This window comes from Dryobates pubescens, chromosome Z (assembly GCF_014839835.1).
Source record: "Dryobates pubescens isolate bDryPub1 chromosome Z, bDryPub1.pri, whole genome shotgun sequence".
NCBI classification, from domain to species: Eukaryota; Metazoa; Chordata; class Aves; order Piciformes; family Picidae; genus Dryobates; species Dryobates pubescens.
This window is the reverse complement of record NC_071657.1, coordinates 41,403,557-41,421,502: the sequence shown is the minus strand read 5'-3', so window position 1 is coordinate 41,421,502 and position 17,946 is coordinate 41,403,557. Positions and strand designations below refer to the sequence as shown.

Genomic DNA, 17,946 nt, shown 5'->3' with positions numbered 1-17,946 from the left:
TCAGAGTGAGAAGCACCACAGCTGCTTAGGCAAACAAGGCCTGCCCTCATAGCACCTCTTTGAAAGTGAACACTACCATGTCCTAGCATAGGCTGAACAAAGCTCTATAACCTCCCTCCTGCTTGCAAATGTGTGATTGTTTGTATTTAATTTAGAATCCTATTTTCTGCATGCTTACTTTCTATTATTGAGTGGTTCCAATGCTGCTACAAAATCTAAGGTCCTGTATCAATGGAAGTCATTAAGACCACCAAATCTGAAAATATGATAACTTCTTGTCTTTTATAAAGGTAGGGGAGGGAGGAAAAAGATTTTCTATTTCTTAACTTGTAAAATTTAGAAAATTAATTGAATGTGAATAACAGATTTTACACATAATCCTGCGATCACTGAGCTAAAATCTACAACTTCAGACCATCTTCTTCCATCTCATGAAGAGAAAAATTATGGCTAAGGGGCAACACCAGCTGTCATTTTGACAGCTGTGAATATCAGCAGAAAAACTCAAATATTCATGCCACACCCAAGTAAGATACCTAAGGGATAACGGCCAATGTTGCTTCAGTAGGAAAAAGCAGTTGTAGCTACTGCTGTGTGAGAACTAAATCTACATGGCATAAACCAGCACTTCACAAGTATCTGATCCAATCCAGTAGGAAGACCTGGATAAGAAACAGGCATGTTAAAATGACCAAAGCACTGAGCCAATGCAGATAAGCTCCTTTCAGTGTTTGTTTGTTCTTGGCTTGCTTGCTTTGCATGGTCCAACATTGCCATATACCAAGATACAACATGCATATAAATGTTTAAGAGATATTAAGATTAACAGAATTAAATTAGTAGAATTTAAGATATATCATTTGGCATGCTTAAGCACACTTAAAAAAAACCAAACAAACATTTCACCCTGCCTTTTACATTGTGCTACCATACAGACAGCTAATTCCCTGTCTCAATTAATAATAAAAAAAGAGGCAGTGAACTTTTGCATGGATAGGGATAGGTGGATTATGTATACTCATATTGCACACATTTTCCATTGCTGCCATCTCATAAACAGCATCTACTGTCTTCCCTTTGGACACTGCAGTTCATGGAGTGAAACAGCCAGGTCATTTCCACAAGGAAATGTATTGCATAGGTACACTGTAAGAGTACTAGGAACAAAATTGAGGCTACTTTGTTTAGAAAAGACCAAGCGGGAATATAATGATCTTGAAATACATAGCAATAGGAAAAACCAACCTCCTGCCACCATCCACTATAGATTAAGAGCAATAGGCTTAAAATTACTATAATTTAGATTACGTATCAGGAAAAGTAAAATTAAATCCCAAACTATTAGAAAGGATAGTTAAAACTTCGAGTTAGATTTCTCAAGTTAGCTAAGTGACCTTCACACTGAGAAGCTAGCAAGGCTAGCTTTCAGAAATATTTCAAGAACACTGGTATCTTTTTTCCCTGGTTTGATCAGTACTTTTAATGTATTTCTTTACAAAATTCTGTCTTCTGTGTTTAGAAACAAGAAGGGTCTTTGAACTCTATCAGAACATGAATTGTATTTGGTCTGAATAGAAATCCACCTAGCCATGAATCTTTCCTTGGAACTACATTATCAGTAGCAGTAGGAGACAAAATGTTTGTTACAAACAGCAGCCTGTCCTAAAACTATGAAGCAGTCCAGGCACACTAGGTCTTTTTGAGACCCAGGTCTTTCAGTTGGCTTATGTATTAGAGTCCTTTCATGACTTTCACTGGTCAGCAAGAAACACAAAAATGGTTTGTATCTCTTCTGACTTAATGGATTTCTCATTCTCAACCCATTCACATTATCTGTGCACTCAACTAGTACATTTGGACTAGACCAGGAACTACATATTCTTATACACAAACTATGTTCCAAATTGCACTAATGAAGAAAAAAAGGTGACAAAGCTCTAATAAACAATAATAGATATACCATCACAGCTTTAATACTGAAAACATTTATGTATTCATCTCAAAGCCTAGAAAGATTCTGCAGAATTAAAATAACTAATTATATGATGTTGGGAAAACAGTTAGTACTGCTAGGGCTCACATATGGCAGCACTACAAAATAAACTCCAATGAAAGATCGCAATTATGTTTGTTTTTATATGAGTCCCCTTTATGTACAGAAGCAAAATACTTTGCCTTCTATTATTTGTTATCTCTCACCTGTAGCCTGTAACACAGCTGTTCTTCGCTATCTCACCTGTAGCCTGTAACACAGCTGTTCTTCACTATCTCTAGATTTCCCAGCAAAGTCTCTCTCACAAATCAGTGCTGTGCTTTCATTTCAGTTTTATCTCTAAATATGGACAGAAAAAAGTTTGGTACAACATGAGAGGAAGAAAAAAAATTCTGCATTTATTGTAAATAGAATTTATTTCCCAGCTGTGTGTGGCACATAGGCAACTGTAGATGAAAATTACCTTGGGATGTTGGTTTGGCATCTATTAATTCCTTCAGACCTCATCTGAGTTGCTACTAAGGCAAGTAAGTATGTTTCAGTACAAGATGGCTGGTATGGGGTTTGAAAAGGCTACAGCAAATCCCCTCCGCACCTTATCACTGTAGAAATAACATGGAAGACAAATGAGGTATTTCAATTTTGTTCAAACACCAAGAGGGGACTGAATCCCCCCACCTCCCTCCCAGCCCATTACAAGGGAACTTTAAGGAAACAACCAGTCCCACCAATTCTGCTACAACAGGTTTATGCCGTGATAATAGATATATACAGAATTAAGAATAAATTTACACAGTAATTCTAATGAACTGGAACTTAAACATTTTGTCTGCATTACCAAGATTCCTCTGGAAACAGCAACACAATTTTCTTAAAAATTAGGTCTTCCAGGTCTTAAAGTTTGATTTATTCAATTTTTACAGCAGTAGCTACAAAATAAATGCAACTGATGGATGCCAACTACGTTCATTTGAATATTACCACATTTAATGTGGCTGCATCTGATGTCACTTTTTCATTTTAGGTTTGCAGTAAACTTAGTATTTGGCCTATACTGTTTAAAGAAAAAAAGTGAACAGCTACCTAAAGGCTTATCCCTGCTTCATCCTGATGCTGTGTGGACTATACCAACAGCACCCTAAAGTCAGTAAGCAGTATCTGTTCACACGAGTTCAACATGGAGCTCACAAAAAAACTGACTCAGTAGTCTTACATCAAAAAGATGTTGCAGTACTATGTTTTACAAGATCATATTAATGTTCGTAAAATCTGCAGTCTTGAAGTATCATACTAACTAAATGACAGGAACACCCTAAATATTTTGTTTGCTGAAGTTTACATTAAACACATTAATTCAGTTTTTAAATGTCTCAACATAAAAGGCAGTAGTTTGGCTTTTTATTTATAAAGGATAAAGCATCTTCTCAACCAGAATAAAGTTCTAACAGTTCTGAAGAGTCCAAAGAGACTATATTAGAAAAAAAAAAAAAAGTTAGCATTCCAAATTACTGTAGGAAAAAAATATATCCCAAATTGATGGTGCACAAGATCTGTAACAAACAAAAAAATGCCATGTTTTAAAAGTAATCTGCCTTCCAAATAGGTTTTCATTTTAGTGCACTTTCTCCCCACAGGCTTTACATTTAGAATCCTCTATGTACAAAAAAGTACAACAAATTGATACAGTACTTATTGCAACAAATTATGCCATAATATACACAATTAAATGAGTCCCCTCAACTTGTATACCCTGTTGCTTCTTACTCTTCCCACGAAGCAGTCTTCTCTGGTTCTAAGGTAAGTTCTTCGACTGAAAGGCACGTACTTCTCTACAACAGAAGAAACAGATGCATTAATCTGAAACATCCTGTTTCAAGGAGAACTTTAGCCTACACTTTTTAAGATCAAGCATTACAAAAAACCCCATAGAGATGTAACATTTTATTAAATTTGCCTGCTGGAACTCGGTTACCATACCACTGTGAAGCAAAGTGCCATAAAACTCCCATTCATTTAAATATCCCAAATAAAAAGACATCTCACTTACAAAACCCCTAGGATTTCACCAAGCTGGGTATCTGTGAAACTTCGTAGGCTTCTGAGTTCCTATTCGAACTTCACTAAGTCTTAGTAGCACTCTATAACTGGAATGCTATCAAAACTGGAATGCTTTTCCTTGTGCTTTGAAAAGAATCAAGTTCCTTATGTGTGAAGTGATTTAACAAGGATTGTAAACTGTTAGTGTGATACACTTTTGAAAAACAAAGATGTGATATTTTCATTCTGTACTTCAGTTGACATGTGGTAAGGCTGCATAGTGAAAAACTATAAAGGTTAGAATTTCAAACTCTGACAGTACACTGTTGAACAAAATGTAACCATCCCACTCAGGTAAGCTGCCATTGACTGAAGAGGCACAGGGACTAGCTACATGGGTTAAGACAGCAAAAGGAGCACACTTAAACTGCATCTATGTTACAACAATGGGCACTGTGGATTTTTTCCACATAGCTCTGAAAGAAACACTTGAAGTAATATCAGCACACCAGTGCTGATTTTAGGGAAGAAGGCAGTTTCTCTGGCTAGCCTTAGAGAAAGCCAAATAGACTTACCAGCTCGCCCAAAACAAAGCCTACAGGCATTTCTAAAACATGCATATTGTGCTGTGGACTATCACCCTTAAAAACGCTATTGATTTAAGTTAAAAAAAAAAAAAAAAAAAAAAAAAAAAAAAAAAAAAAAAGAAAGCAGTGTAGCTACTACTGCAGTCGAGTAACAGATTATAAAGAAATAATTTTTTATATAAAAGAGAAATTATATTAATTTTATTGTCCATGGCGAATGTATACAAATCCACCAGACCATGTAGATTAGAATTTCCTGTAACAGCCTTCCACTATGAGATAGGAGGGTAGGAAACTGAAAGAGCTGATTGTTGACTGGAGTTTAGCAAAACCACTACTGTGATTTCTCAAACAAAGGACTGAACTCAAAAAAAACCCACAAGCCACATTAAAGGCTTCTCTTCACTGGTCCCTAATTAGTACCTCCAAGCCTTATGGCATATCTATACTACCTTAAAAAAAACCACACCCAACCAACCATACCTCTGAATTACTGCAAATGTCAGGACAAAGTATAATGACATCTCCTGAGAACATCTGAGCACCATTATCATCAAGTTGTCCTCAGCAACTCTTTGATTGCTTAAGCATTTTGTACTCCCCTGGGTCATTCTTGGTTAAGCAGTGACATGAAGACTGATTACTAAGCTTCAATGCAGATGCAAAAGACCTAGTTGAAACAAGGGGAGAGAAATTAACTGAAAAAAAGTTCATTCCTAATTAAGGATTTCTTTATTTACTAAAAAGTATTCTGCATCAGTTTTCAAACTTCCCTCTCAAGAGCATTTTATCAGGCTGTTCTAGAGAGATTTGTCAAGTGCATTCACATTGTTCATCATTGTTTTACTCCTTACACACAAACTGTTTCAAAATAAAACTTAACTTTTACAATTTTGAGAGCTTCTGCCTGTTAAGGGGGAACACATCAAGTTCTCAATATCCATAATCTATTTACATTATTGACTATCCTTGTTTTCTTAAGCTTCTAATATCAAAATAATGACTTTGATAATTTGAACTCTGACTTTTTGAGCTACCTTGAAACAAACAGTAACATCTTACTTTTTCTCCTTATTCTCCTTCTGAAGGTATTACTTCTGATCTGTTCAATCAGTTTTCCTCAGCAAGTTAATAAACAGGTTGAAATTAAGGGTGGTTAGACCACTTGGTTACACAGATGCAATCATTTTTCTTAGAATGTGACAGACAGATTAGTACTATCATCTAGTTTGTGAGCAGCTATCAATTTTTAGGTTCAGCCCCACAGAGCAAAATAAAGGTAGGCCTAAGACATAAGTTACATCACTATGTATTTACTCCAGATGATGTCATGTTCAAATGCTACATGCCACTTCTATCTCCATGCTTGTTGGGCTCTTCAGACTTCAAAACATCAGCTATTGCTTTTGAAGCCAAAGTTGATACTTCCCAAATCAAATACTACTAATTTAGCCGAAGTTCTTTCATTACAAAATACTAGTGTGTACGGAACTGTATCTATTCAAATAAATATTTGCTTTATCTCACAATAGCTCTGCTATCAGCTAAATGAAACACCACTAATGTGTTCAAACAGCACCATATGTTATTCAAAAGACTATTTTTATAATGGCCTGGATCAGTAACTTACTTTCAAATACTTCCAAATTGCCTGGTATAGCTACACAAAATCATGATCTGCTGCAGGACTTCAATATATAAAGAGCAGCTGAGTAATTTGGAAATCAGGACAGGAGATTGTTGCGCGTGTATTGTGTGTGTTTGCTTTGTTCAAATTTCAACAGTAATAATGTGAAATTTTTGTGTCGTTATCACAAGTAAGAGCAAATACAGCTCAAACCCTGCTGTCTATAAAGAATTTGCTTTAATGCAAGTTACATTCTTAATCCTAAAACTTAAGACTTCAGCTGCAGAACCATAGAAAGTGAAATAGCAAAAACACTAACTCAGGACACGTGACAAAATCTGTGTTCGGACCCGGGGCAGGGCAATCCATTAGACAGCTGCTTGCTTGAGTACAAGTTTGCAAGATATATTTTGAAGGGGAATGAGCAGGATATCCTCCACCTGATTGAACTAATGTGATAGAAATACATAGGATCCTTGGCACAGCCCTGTTCTCAGGTTTGTCTCTTTAGGTTGATAGCCAATCAACAAGCATATATACAACCCAGGATCACCCTAGCATGGTGGTGTGATAAAAAGTGAAAAGTAAAATAAAAATAAGGACCCCACTTTAAACAATAATTCCTCTTCTTTTCGCTTTTGTTTCATCCCTATACATCCTGTCAGAGATAAGAATAACATAACCAACAATAAACTAACCGAGTATCTGCTTTATGTACTGCAGTTGCTCCATAAGCTGCTGCAAGAGTGACTGCAAAATGGATTTGTAACAATTTGTAAGTATTGTGCATTCTTCAGGTAAATACTTGAACAAAACCAATCAGAAATCCACATTCTGAAAGCCTCTTTTAGTGAACCTTCCCTCTAGGGTTTTCACTGCTTCTATTTTATGGTACACAAACAGGTCTAAAGAAACACATTGAGCCTTTGTGGAACTTTGTACCTTCAGATTTCAAAAATATAATCTTGTTTATCTTAATATATAGTGAGCTTTAAGTTAGGAATTTTAGATTTATCTATAAAACATTAATTAAATTTAGACAGCAATCTGCTAAAGTGAAAGAGTATGGTGAAAAGATGTATGCTGCCATTTCAGCATCTGGAAACAATCCTTTCAAATGGGTAAATTGGAAGTTATTGTTAACAGTCAAAAAAAAAATCAAAGACCTATCTACATGCATAACACACATCTCTATCATTTGTTAACAGCCTCCTCTGCAATAGAAGACACAGTGCATATACCTATTTTACAAATTAATAGTATAGTCACTTATATAAAATACTGCTTTTGAGACAAATCAGCTCCTTGAAACTTAACAGGTACAATCATGCTTAATGTCCAAAGCACACAAGAGTATAAATTAACCTCTATAACATGAGTACTGCTGTTAATTATATCATACTAGTCTTTAACATATTAACATGCTCTTTTCTAGTAAAAAGGTTACTTGATAATCCTGTAAATAAACATTTATGAAGAGTATCATGTTAACTGGTCATCAAATGTGTCAAAGTGTCCTTATTAATTTGAGTGACAAAAGAAGCTGGAAGATCTAAGAAAGACATTGAGGAAATTCCTGCAGGTAATATGGACAATTATCTACTACATAATCACAACTTATACTAGAACAAGGTAAGTAACGTGGGGTAACCATTAAGTGCCACGTAAGTCTTTACTACAGAGGAGCACTAAGTGGAGATATTATGAGTAGTTTCTACTAATGTATGGGAGGAAAAAAAAAAAAAAAGGTGTCATTTTGACTTACGAAAAAAAAAAAAAAAGAAATCTGAAAGATTCCTCCTAAGGAGACAAAGCTAAGACTGAACTTGGAGTTCCAGAACTGTAGCCCAAGGTGTTTCCTGAAAAACAGCTGAACATCTGACTTACTACTCCAATACCTGCAATTCAAGGCATCATGTATTACATTTGTTGAATTGGTTTGCTTGTCTTTAATTCAGTTTCACTTTAAAGTAATGAATCAATTACTGTCTGTGACTGGTGAAATTAATTTCATCTCTTCTCTTTTTACTACATCCTTGCATGTGTAGTGTGACTGTATTACTCAATAAGGAAAGTTTTAGGTTTGAATTGCACAAGTCTCGGTTTGAATTGACTACAATGTTTAAGTGTAAGGACAATAAGGGAATGTAACAAAATTTTCTTATATCTACAGTTTCATAGAGTGACTTTAGAATACAAACCTTTCTGTGCAGCAGTATCGTATCTAAAACTTGGTGTGGGATCATCATCAACTAACTGCTGACTAGCAATGAAAAAGCAGAGCAAATCTGCTGGAAGAACTCATAGGAGAGAAACACATGATAAATTGATACACCACCAAAATTTTTAAAAAATAATAATCAGAAAATAGAAAGATAAATGCTAGTCATCAACTAACAAACTTCAATGACACTGTATTTGTAACAAAAATATCCTACCTTCCTCTCCATTTCCCTAGAACTCACATGCTGATGACAAATTCTTGCCCACTTAAAATTCAAGTTATCTGGACATTCCTTGTCCAACTACATGCATATGAAGCAGTAGTGAGCTTTCTAAGTGAAACTGCTTGTCATCCATACTCCTTCAGTTCTGTTGCTAGAGGCACAATTAGCTTCCACATACAAACCTCCGAGGAATATTGGCATCAAACAGTGTTGTATCGTCATCGTCATCATCATCTTGCTCTAATGGAGTCAGCTCCATGTTTTCTATGTTTGTATCCAAAACTCCGTATCTTCGGGTTTTTCTGCTCTGCCTTCTGAGCCTGAAATGTATTTTAAAACACTTAAGTTCTACAAATGCTCTTCTGCTTTCTATTCCAACAATATAAGAAAACTACACCTTAAAATACCGCTATATTGGTATTCAATGTGGTATATATGAAGTGCACACACTTAGCTCTACAAAATTCAGAGGTCAGGCAACTCTGTACATCAAGAATTTACACAAAATTATTAACACCAATAGGAATGTCACCTGTAGTTTTGTGCAAAATTACTGTAGTGAACACAAAGCCTATGCAGGCACTTCACAGAGCTGGGTAAAAATACATGCAAGTGCATACTTCTAGCACATCCTAAAATAAGAAAAAAAAAATACCTGCCCACATATGCTCTATGTGTTTTATGCAACTCTGTAAACTAGCAGATCAAATCAGAGAGAAACTCAACAAAACTATAGCCAAAATGTAACATAAGTCACAGGTGGCATTCAAATTTTTGTTATCATTTGTGAGGTCTTTTATAGCTATCATGTTAAAAACATGGTTTATAATTATACTTTGGAATAAAAGAGAAATTGCAGAGTCAATGTCTTGCATATTTCACAAAATGCAGAAGGAAGAGGCTGTGATTTATATTTCACAATTAAGGAATGGTGCTAATCTCAGACTTGCATCTGCTTTTATCACTTTCCATTGCTTCTGTGTGGACCTGGCTCCCACATAAGCCTCATGAGTTGAGAGACAGCAAATTCCTGTTGTGCCAGGCATTTAACATTTAAGTGCTTTAACACAACCTGAAGTACCTAACTTAACTGTTTAAAACTCAGGTTAATAACAAAGATGTAAATTTCCCCTTCTGGTTCAAGATAAATTTCCTTCCACTTTCTTCCTTCATTACATTGGGCCTTTAGTCCCCAATACAGAAAGATGTTGTGCAATTCAAAGCACTGAGTGGAAGACAATTCTAAAACTTTCATCTTAAAATGTGGTGGAGAGTATGGTTGTTTCATACATACTGTGTCTTTTATTTTTACTGAGGTAGAAGATAAGCAATTGGCAACTCTTTTCATGAAAGTAGAAGAGATGCACACAGACAAGTATTCCCAAATACTCTACAAAACTGGAAATTACACTGAACATAAGGAGAGACAGTTCACATTATCAGTCAGTATTTCTTTGAATATCATTTATACACTTTTTTTTACTTAATAGGGTAAAACCAAAAGCAAGTTACTACTCTGAGTCAAGAATACCTACAACAGTCATACACAATGTACTAGATCGAAAGGAAAAAAAGAAAAAAGTTGCAATAAGGCTGGCACAAATTTCTGGATTCAAACAAATGCTGTGTGGGATACAAAGGCTAGAAGAATACCAGAGGAGCTTACAGGCTTACACAACACACATGTATAGTAGTAAGTACGACACTAGAGCAATGTCATGAATGTCTCACAGGTCATGAGAGCCACCCTTTATGTACTTGTACATGGTCATGAAGTCTCCACTAAGCCTTCTCAAGGATGAACAAGCCCAGTTGTCTCAGCCTTCCTTCATAAAACAGGTCTTCCAGTCCTCTGATTATCCTTGTGGCCTTCTCAGAACCCTTTCCAGCCTGTTTGCATCCTTCTTCTAAATGTTAGCTTAGGTTCCAGAACTTTCTTGCACAAGAAGGTATTCCCAATTACATGTTGTGATGGGTTGAATTTTACCCCCAGCATTAACTTTGCCAGAGCAACTCAGTTAGAAGCAAATGAAGCTGTATTTACAAGCAAAATCTACACTCTACAATGGAATGCAATGAATATGTACAAAATATACAGAACTTACAATATTATACAGGTATTTACAATTAGCAAACAAAAAAAACCCTGGTCAGAAACCAGGAAAGCTGTTCCACTGCCCCTACCCACTATGCCCCTGTTCCAAGAAAAAAAAAAAGGAGTGGAAAGAGAAGCAGTGAGTTAGACTTAGCCAAGGCCAGCCAACAAGCACAGATTATCTCTCCCAAGTGAAGCAAAACAGCCAAGATCAGAAGAGAGAATTTTTATGGTACAGCTGGTCTTATACTAGATATTTATCCAATGAATTTTTTTTAGAATAATATTTTGTTTTCCTTTTTACACCCAATAGTGATTTATTTATATTTTTCTACTTTTCCGCTTGAAATCTATAACTGAATTTTAATGGCATAGCCTAAAACCATGTTTTTGAATGCTTATCTGGCATATCAAACCCAGGTGTCTGCACCAAACAGTGGCACAAGAATCATTAAAAAGAAAAAAGCAATAGGGCAAGGTATGTTTACACACACCAAAAAAAAAAAAAAAAGAAAAAAAAAAGAATAAAAATTCACTTTTTCCACCAAGTCTTAAGAATTCATTGATTCAGTTTGGAATATCAACTCATTGGTAGAGTATGTCCTGAGAAACTTCACTATTTTGAATGCCAAATACTTCCAGTTAGAAGGGGGGACCTTCTGAACAACAGTCACAATTCTTACCTGAATCTGATATTAGGCAAATGAGTCACAGCAATATTTGTCCTTCATTCCATTCAGAAAATTTATTTAGAATAATTGTGTAACAATTTTTGCAAGGACTTTCCACGTATCTTCTCTGTAGAACGTAGCATTGTAGGATTTGCAGGGTAGTAAGATGAAGAAACTTGAAGAGCCTCCAAATACAGAGGAAATTCTGAACAAAGGAAATGTAAATATAGCCTGAAATAACCTACTCTGTCCTTGGACCATACCGATTTTTTTTAAAAAAAAAAAAAAGATATCAACCTGCATGCATTAGAGAAAAACCTAGCCAAACAAAAGAGATTTTTACTTTTCTTCAACAAGATGCCTTTTCAATGCTAATAATCACTCACACAAGCTACAGCTATTTGGCAAGTCTGCAAAAGTTTTCAATGAGGTTCAAGATTTCCTCACCCTACTGACATACGATTCCACTCCACATAAATTCACAAAAATTCAATTAAAATTTAAAAGCTGTATGTGTTAGTGTGATGAGTGAAGTCCCACTTTAGGAACATAGTCAGCAATACCTTTTCTTCAAAGATGTCTGACAAATGCAAAGTGCTGGTCTAACAGAATTACTTAGATTTATTAACAAAAGACTGGCCAAGACTCACAATATCTATCACAGAATTTCTATCATGACTGTACATATATATGACATACTCATTGCAAACTGTAACCTTAACATGTAAGTAACTCTAAATGCCAAAAAGAAACACTAACACAAAATGACATTTTTGTTTCCACCCACAAAGAGAAAATAAACACTATATTACACTATCCTTGTTTGTCCAGGGGTAAGATACCATTCTTGCTGCAAGCTACAGATGTTTTAAATAAGATCAGTTCAATAAAGCAGCAACTGTGAATCACCCTGTCTTTTCAGGTAAAGCATCTTTCTACTGTCTTTTTACTCTTAATAAACTCCACAAATAATCCAACCTCCTCAATTTGTCAGCTTTCAGCTTCACAATATTTTAGAGGATTCTAAGAAGCACATGACAAGGCAATTGTAGCTCTCCGACCATCTCGACTAACATACCAGTCTTACTTATGGACCTTCTCAACTGAAACTCAGATTTTCTTCCTCAGTAGTTCCAAAGACAACTTCCAAACAGGTGGATAAGTAACAGGAGGCAGTATTATGGAAGAGTTTAGTAACCGTCTATGTGACGGAACTAAGTTTTATCTGTTGCAGAGTTGACACACTGCTGGGAAAGTTCCATCCTAAAGTTTTCTCATACCTTGTACCACAAAATATGTTATGGCTAATTTACATTCTCCACCAATGCCTATTTTTAGCTAAATTAATTTTTCCTGAGCTATGAACTATGTCTCTTACAAAAAGTATTTTCATACTGTTATTACTTGAAGTTAACTGAGCTTTCCTTCTACCAACTGCATGCAGGAGCAACTGAAATTGAATTTTTTTATCCTGACAGAGACACTGCATCATCAGCAGTATCATTTGATATCATTACCAATCAAAATTCATCTCTAACATGGAGAGAAGCATTAGCCACATTAATAAACCTGTATCAGCACTCAAGATTTTCTTGAAAATGTATTTTCAAGGCACTATCTTCAAAGAAAGTTACACAGCTCTGGGCACAGAAAAGTTATACCTTTATCAGAATGCATTAAAGTGGTAAAGGAAGAGATCCCTACCTTCCTGAATCAGGCAAAGCTTTGGCTAAAGGTATCTCAAAAAAGAGTAGCTAGATATTCCAGCTAAGGTCTTTACCAGAACTTGAAAATAATTGTTTCTTTCATTTTAATATCACAGAACTTTTCTCTGAATAAATGAAAAGTGTGTATATATTAAGTTATAGAATATTTCAGCTGGAAGGTACGTACAGCCACCTGGTCCAAATGTCTGACCAGTTCAGGGCTGAACAAAAGTTAAACCTTATCATAATGGCACCATCCAAATGTCTCTCAAATACTTACAGGCATGGGGAACCAAACACCTCTCTAGAAAGCCTATTCCAGAGTTTGACCACCTTGTTGGTAAAGAAATGCTTCATAATGCCCAATATAAACTTCCCCTGGCACAGCTTTGCACCAATCCCACATGTCCTGTCATGGAGATCAGCGCCTCCCTCTCCACTTTGCCTTCTCAGGAAGGTAAAGAGAGGAATGAGTTCACCCCTCAGCCTCTTCTCTAAACTAGACAAACCCAGAGTCCTCAGCTGCTCACCACAGGACCTGCCTTTCAAGCTACGTTTCCCCCTTCTGGACACATTCAAATGCTTTAACATTGTTTTTACATGTTAAGGCCCAGAACTGCACACAATACTCAAGGCAAGGCTGCATCAATGCTAACTATAGCAGGACAATCACCTCTTTCAACTGGCCTATACTGTGTTTGATGCAACCCAGCATGCAGTTTGTCCTTCTGACTGCCAGGGCACACTGCTGACTAATACTGAACCTGCTCTCAGCCAGCACCCCAAATATCCTCATCAGTGTTGCTCACCACTCCTCTTCCAGTTTATACTTGTGGTTAACATTACTCCTTCCCAAGTGCTTCCATTACTTCCCATGAAATTTCATGCCAGTTTGCCCAATGCTTCAATCTTCCCAGATCCCTCTGCAAGAGAACTCTCTTGCCCCTTCAGAGAGCAAACTGCACCTCCCATTTTAGTATCCTTAGTATCAAACTTGCTAATGCTGTGTTCAACTCCTGCCTCTGGATAATTTGCTCTAGAACTGAGAAGAGAATAGAATAGACCAGACCAGGTTGGAAAAGACCTTTGAGATCACCGAGTCCAACCTATCACTCAACACCATCTAATTAGCTAAACCATGGCACCAAGCGCCCCATCCAGTCTCTTCTTAAACACCTCCAGTGATGGGGACTCCACCACAGTACCACACAGTATCACAGTATCACCAAGGTTGGAAGAGACCTCAAAGATCGAGTCCAACCTGTCACCACCTCATGACTAGACCACGGCACTAAGTGCCACATCCAATCCCCTCTTGAACACCTCCAGGGATGGTGACTTCACCACCTCCCTGAGCAGTCCATTCCAATGACAAATTCCAATGGCAAATCACTCTTTCTGTGAAGAACTTCTTCCTAACATCCTACCTAAACCTCTCCTGGTGCAGCTTGAGACTGTGTCCTCTTGTTCTGGTGCTGGTTGCCTGGGAGAAGAGACCAAAAGGAGCCCTAAGGAACACTGCTGCAGGCTGTCTGCAAGCCAGATGTAGACCTATTCACTACAAATCCTTGAGCTCCATCATTCAGCCAGTTCATTACCCAGTACATCATGAACCTGCTCATCACACAGACGGACAACTTGTCCAGAAGAATGGCATAAGAGGCAAAACCAAAGGCCTTTCTAAAACCCTGAAAATTACATCCATAATTTTCTCGTCATTCATTAGGCAGGTGACCTGGTTAGGTTTGTAAATTTGTAAAAAGCCCTGAACCTCTTGTGTCTAATAACATATGGTTTCATCCTAAGAAAGTCTTTCAAAAGAAAACTGGAAGCTTTGTACCTAAACCCTAAATTTCTAACACAATCATTATCACAAATATTTCAGCCACAAGTTCAAATTAAAAAACCACAAGCTTCATCTGTTCCAAATTTTAGAAGCCAAATGCAGAATATCAAATAGTACCCAGTTATTCAGAAAACAATAGCAGAAAATAAGAAATTTCTTCTCCCACTCCTGCAGTGAATTTGCAGTGATTTGGGCTTTCTGTAATACTGCTCAGAACTTGCTTAAAAGATTATGCAGTCACACTTTAAGGTGTATCATCATTCTAATGAAACTAAGATTGATTGAAGGCTGTTCAAGAGTGATCTGTAAGAGCAGTAGGCAGGATGTCCTACTTTACTTGGACTGCATGTCTTAGTGATTGCCTAGACAGACCACCACCTTTCTACTACCCATCTGGAACACATGAGATGTACTGGTCACATAAGCACAAGGCTACCTCATTACCTAATTACGTGAAAATCACGTAAGAGAATGTGCTGTATACTGAATGTGCTTTATGTAAAATGACACATTTGTGCTTTGCCCAGAAGAGGCTTCACAGTTTAATCGTGAGACAAAAAAATACAACTCCAAGGCCAACAAAACACAAGGGGGAAACTGTAATTACTTCTAAAAGCAGGTAGTGAATAACACAGCAAATAGTTCTATTAAAAACAAAGTCAGCTACATGCTACTGCATGCATTTTAAAGGCCCCTTCCCCTAAGAAAGCAACAAATACGCAAGTTTACTAGAAAATTAAAACACAAAGAAAGACGTTCACTAACATGAGAGGTGTACAAATTCAGTAGCTCACTGAAAGAGAAGTTTGCAAATGGGACAAAAACAACCCATAGCGTGTACAAAAAAATCAAGTGAATCGACAAATGTCAGCTGCGACAAGTCCACTTAAACAGGATATGAGGATGCCAAGGGAGGCCCGACAAGTATCAATAGCATGAGTGTTGCGCGCTGACCCCACTGATCACCGAACGGAACCATATACACGCTGCGGTGAGGCGGCATCGGCCCGCGACAAGCATGCTCGCCGGCCACCTAGAGACGAGCGGACCTCGACAGCGGCCCGGCCCGGCCTGGCCTGGCGAGGCGCTGGCAGGGGCAAGACTCCCCGGCACGATGCCTCGCTACGGTAGCCCGGAGGGCAACAGCGCCCCCTCCACCCGCCCACTCCCCGCGACTGCAGTGTGGTCGGTGGAGCCCCCGCCCTCACCGCACGGTCCGGATCACGAAGTAGACGATGAGGGAGGCGCTGGCCAGCACCAACACGGACAGGGCGCGCTGGGTCATGGGCTGGCCCTGTTCGGGAGACGCCGACACCTCGGCCAGGCGGCTGCTACTGTTTCGTGTGGTTCCGTCGCCAGCTACCACCGTGGGGCGCTGGGAATCAGTAGTGGTACTCCGGGAAGGAAAGGCCGCCGCCGCAGCAGGCCCGCAACGGGCTGCCAGGAGCAGCCACGCCAGGAGCCATGGCAGCGGCGGCGGCCACATGTTGTCCTCTTCTACCCAGCTCAGGCCTGGATCCTCTCTACCGCCCGGTGCGGCCTAAGTGCGGCCGGGCCCTGACGCCTTATGGGCGTTGTAAGCGGAAGTGCTCATGGCCTGACGCCCACCGCTGCCATGGAAGCGCCGGCGGGCAGCCCGCCCTGCTCCGGGCTGCGGTGACGTGTGCAGGGCGGGGCGCAAGCCCTGAGGGGCATGGTGGGAGCTGGAGTGCGTGTAGGCGGAGCGGGTGAGTGGTGCAGTGTCCTTCTAGGGGTCCCGCCGCCTCGGCACCATCAATTGCGTTCCATATCGGCTGCCTGTGTGGCAGCGTGCTGCTTTGGAGAGCTTTCGTAGTTGAAGTTTGGGCGGAACGTGCATTTTCTCCGTCGTAACGGTGGGTCATTAAGGATCTGGTGATAAGGTACCAGATCTGTGATCTTCTGAGCTTTTCCTGTATTAAGTCTTCATGCAAAATGTGGCCAGCAGGAGCAGGGAGGTCATTCTTCCCCTGTACGCTGCACCGGTTAGGACGCACCTTGAGTACTGTGTCCAGTTCTGGGCTCCTCAGTTTAGGAAGGATGTTGACTTGCTGGAACGAGTCCAGAGAAAGGCAGTGAAGTTGGTGAGGGGTTTGGAACACAAGCCCTGTGAGGAGAGGCTGAGGGAGCTGGGGTTGCTTAGCCTGGAGGAGGCTCAGGGGTGACCTTATTGCTCTCTACAACTACCTGAAGGGGGGTTATAGACAGGCAGAGGTTGGTCTCTTCTCCCAGGCAGCCAGCACCAGAACAAGAGGACACAATCTCAGGCTGTGCCAGGGGAGGTTTAGGTTGGATGTTAGGAAGAAGTTCTATACAGAGAGAGTGATTGCCCATTGGAATGGGCTGCCCGGGGAGGTAGTGGAGTCACCATCATTGGAGGTGTTCAGGAGGAGACTTGATGGGGTGCTTGGTGCCATGGTTTAGTTGATTAGGTGGACTGGATTGGTTGATGGGTTGGACGCGATGATCTTGAGGGTCTCTTCCAACTTATTCTATTCTATTCTAAAATGGTTAAAGAAAGAGAAAGAAGGCTTGGAAAATAGTGGGCCCTGAAGACTTACTACATTGAGTAGTTGGGGAATCGAATCTCGAGGACAGGAAGCACCTGGAGATAAGAGAATGCAGCATTTCTGGTTTTGTATGTAGAGTAGGGTGCGATGGGATCTAACCAGCTGTTTACTTCTGTGCAAGTTTTCCACTGGCCGTTTCATGTATGAGACCTGGCTTGTTTCTGAAGAGGTGTGCTAGCTTTGCAAATCGCTACCTAACACCTTTTCCTGTGCAGAACTGGAATAAAATATCTCAATGGTGAGTCAGTTGGTTTTTGCATAGCAGGTAATGAATCTAGATTTAGGGGCAACAATACTGCATGGCAGATGCAAATCTTGGGGGAGGGGGAGGGGGAACGAGGGAAGGGGG

General features: G+C 39.1%; 1 protein-coding gene across 5 annotated transcripts; it reads right to left on the bottom strand.

Moving 5' to 3' along the window:
- Nucleotides 1-3,487: 3,487 nt before the first annotated feature.
- Nucleotides 3,488-16,636, bottom strand: FAM174A (family with sequence similarity 174 member A). Of its 5 annotated transcripts, none has more exons than XR_008463097.1 (4): nt 16,218-16,636; nt 8,874-9,011; nt 5,101-5,287; nt 3,488-3,822 (listed from the first exon to the last, which is right to left on the bottom strand). XR_008463097.1 is itself a non-coding variant. In XM_054178112.1 (3 exons), the coding sequence occupies exons 1-3, from the start codon at nt 16,493-16,495 to the stop codon at nt 3,786-3,788; spliced, it is 453 nt and encodes a 150-aa protein (XP_054034087.1). In that variant the 5' UTR covers nt 16,496-16,636; the 3' UTR covers nt 3,488-3,785. The 5 variants fall into 5 exon arrangements, 3 of the variants coding, with proteins under 3 accessions (XP_054034087.1, XP_009896600.2, XP_054034088.1); XR_008463098.1 differs by lacking the exon at nt 3,488-3,822 and adding an exon at nt 8,446-8,532 and having other exon boundaries at nt 5,189-5,287; XM_054178112.1 differs by lacking the exon at nt 5,101-5,287.
- Nucleotides 16,637-17,946: the final 1,310 nt, after the last annotated feature.

Excerpts from the sequence above, each read along its gene's own strand:
- FAM174A (XM_009898298.2), bottom strand. The coding sequence starts at position 16,495 with ATGTGGCCGCCGCCGCTGCCATGGCTCCTGGCGTGGCTGCTCCTGGCA. Across the intron at positions 9,012-16,217 it reads TTCGTGATCCGGACCGTGCG|GCTCAGAAGGCAGAGCAGAA; the intron begins GTGAGGGCGGGG and ends AATACATTTCAG. Across the intron at positions 6,995-8,873 it reads GATGCCAATATTCCTCGGAG|TCACTCTTGCAGCAGCTTAT; the intron begins GTTTGTATGTGG and ends TCCATTTTGCAG.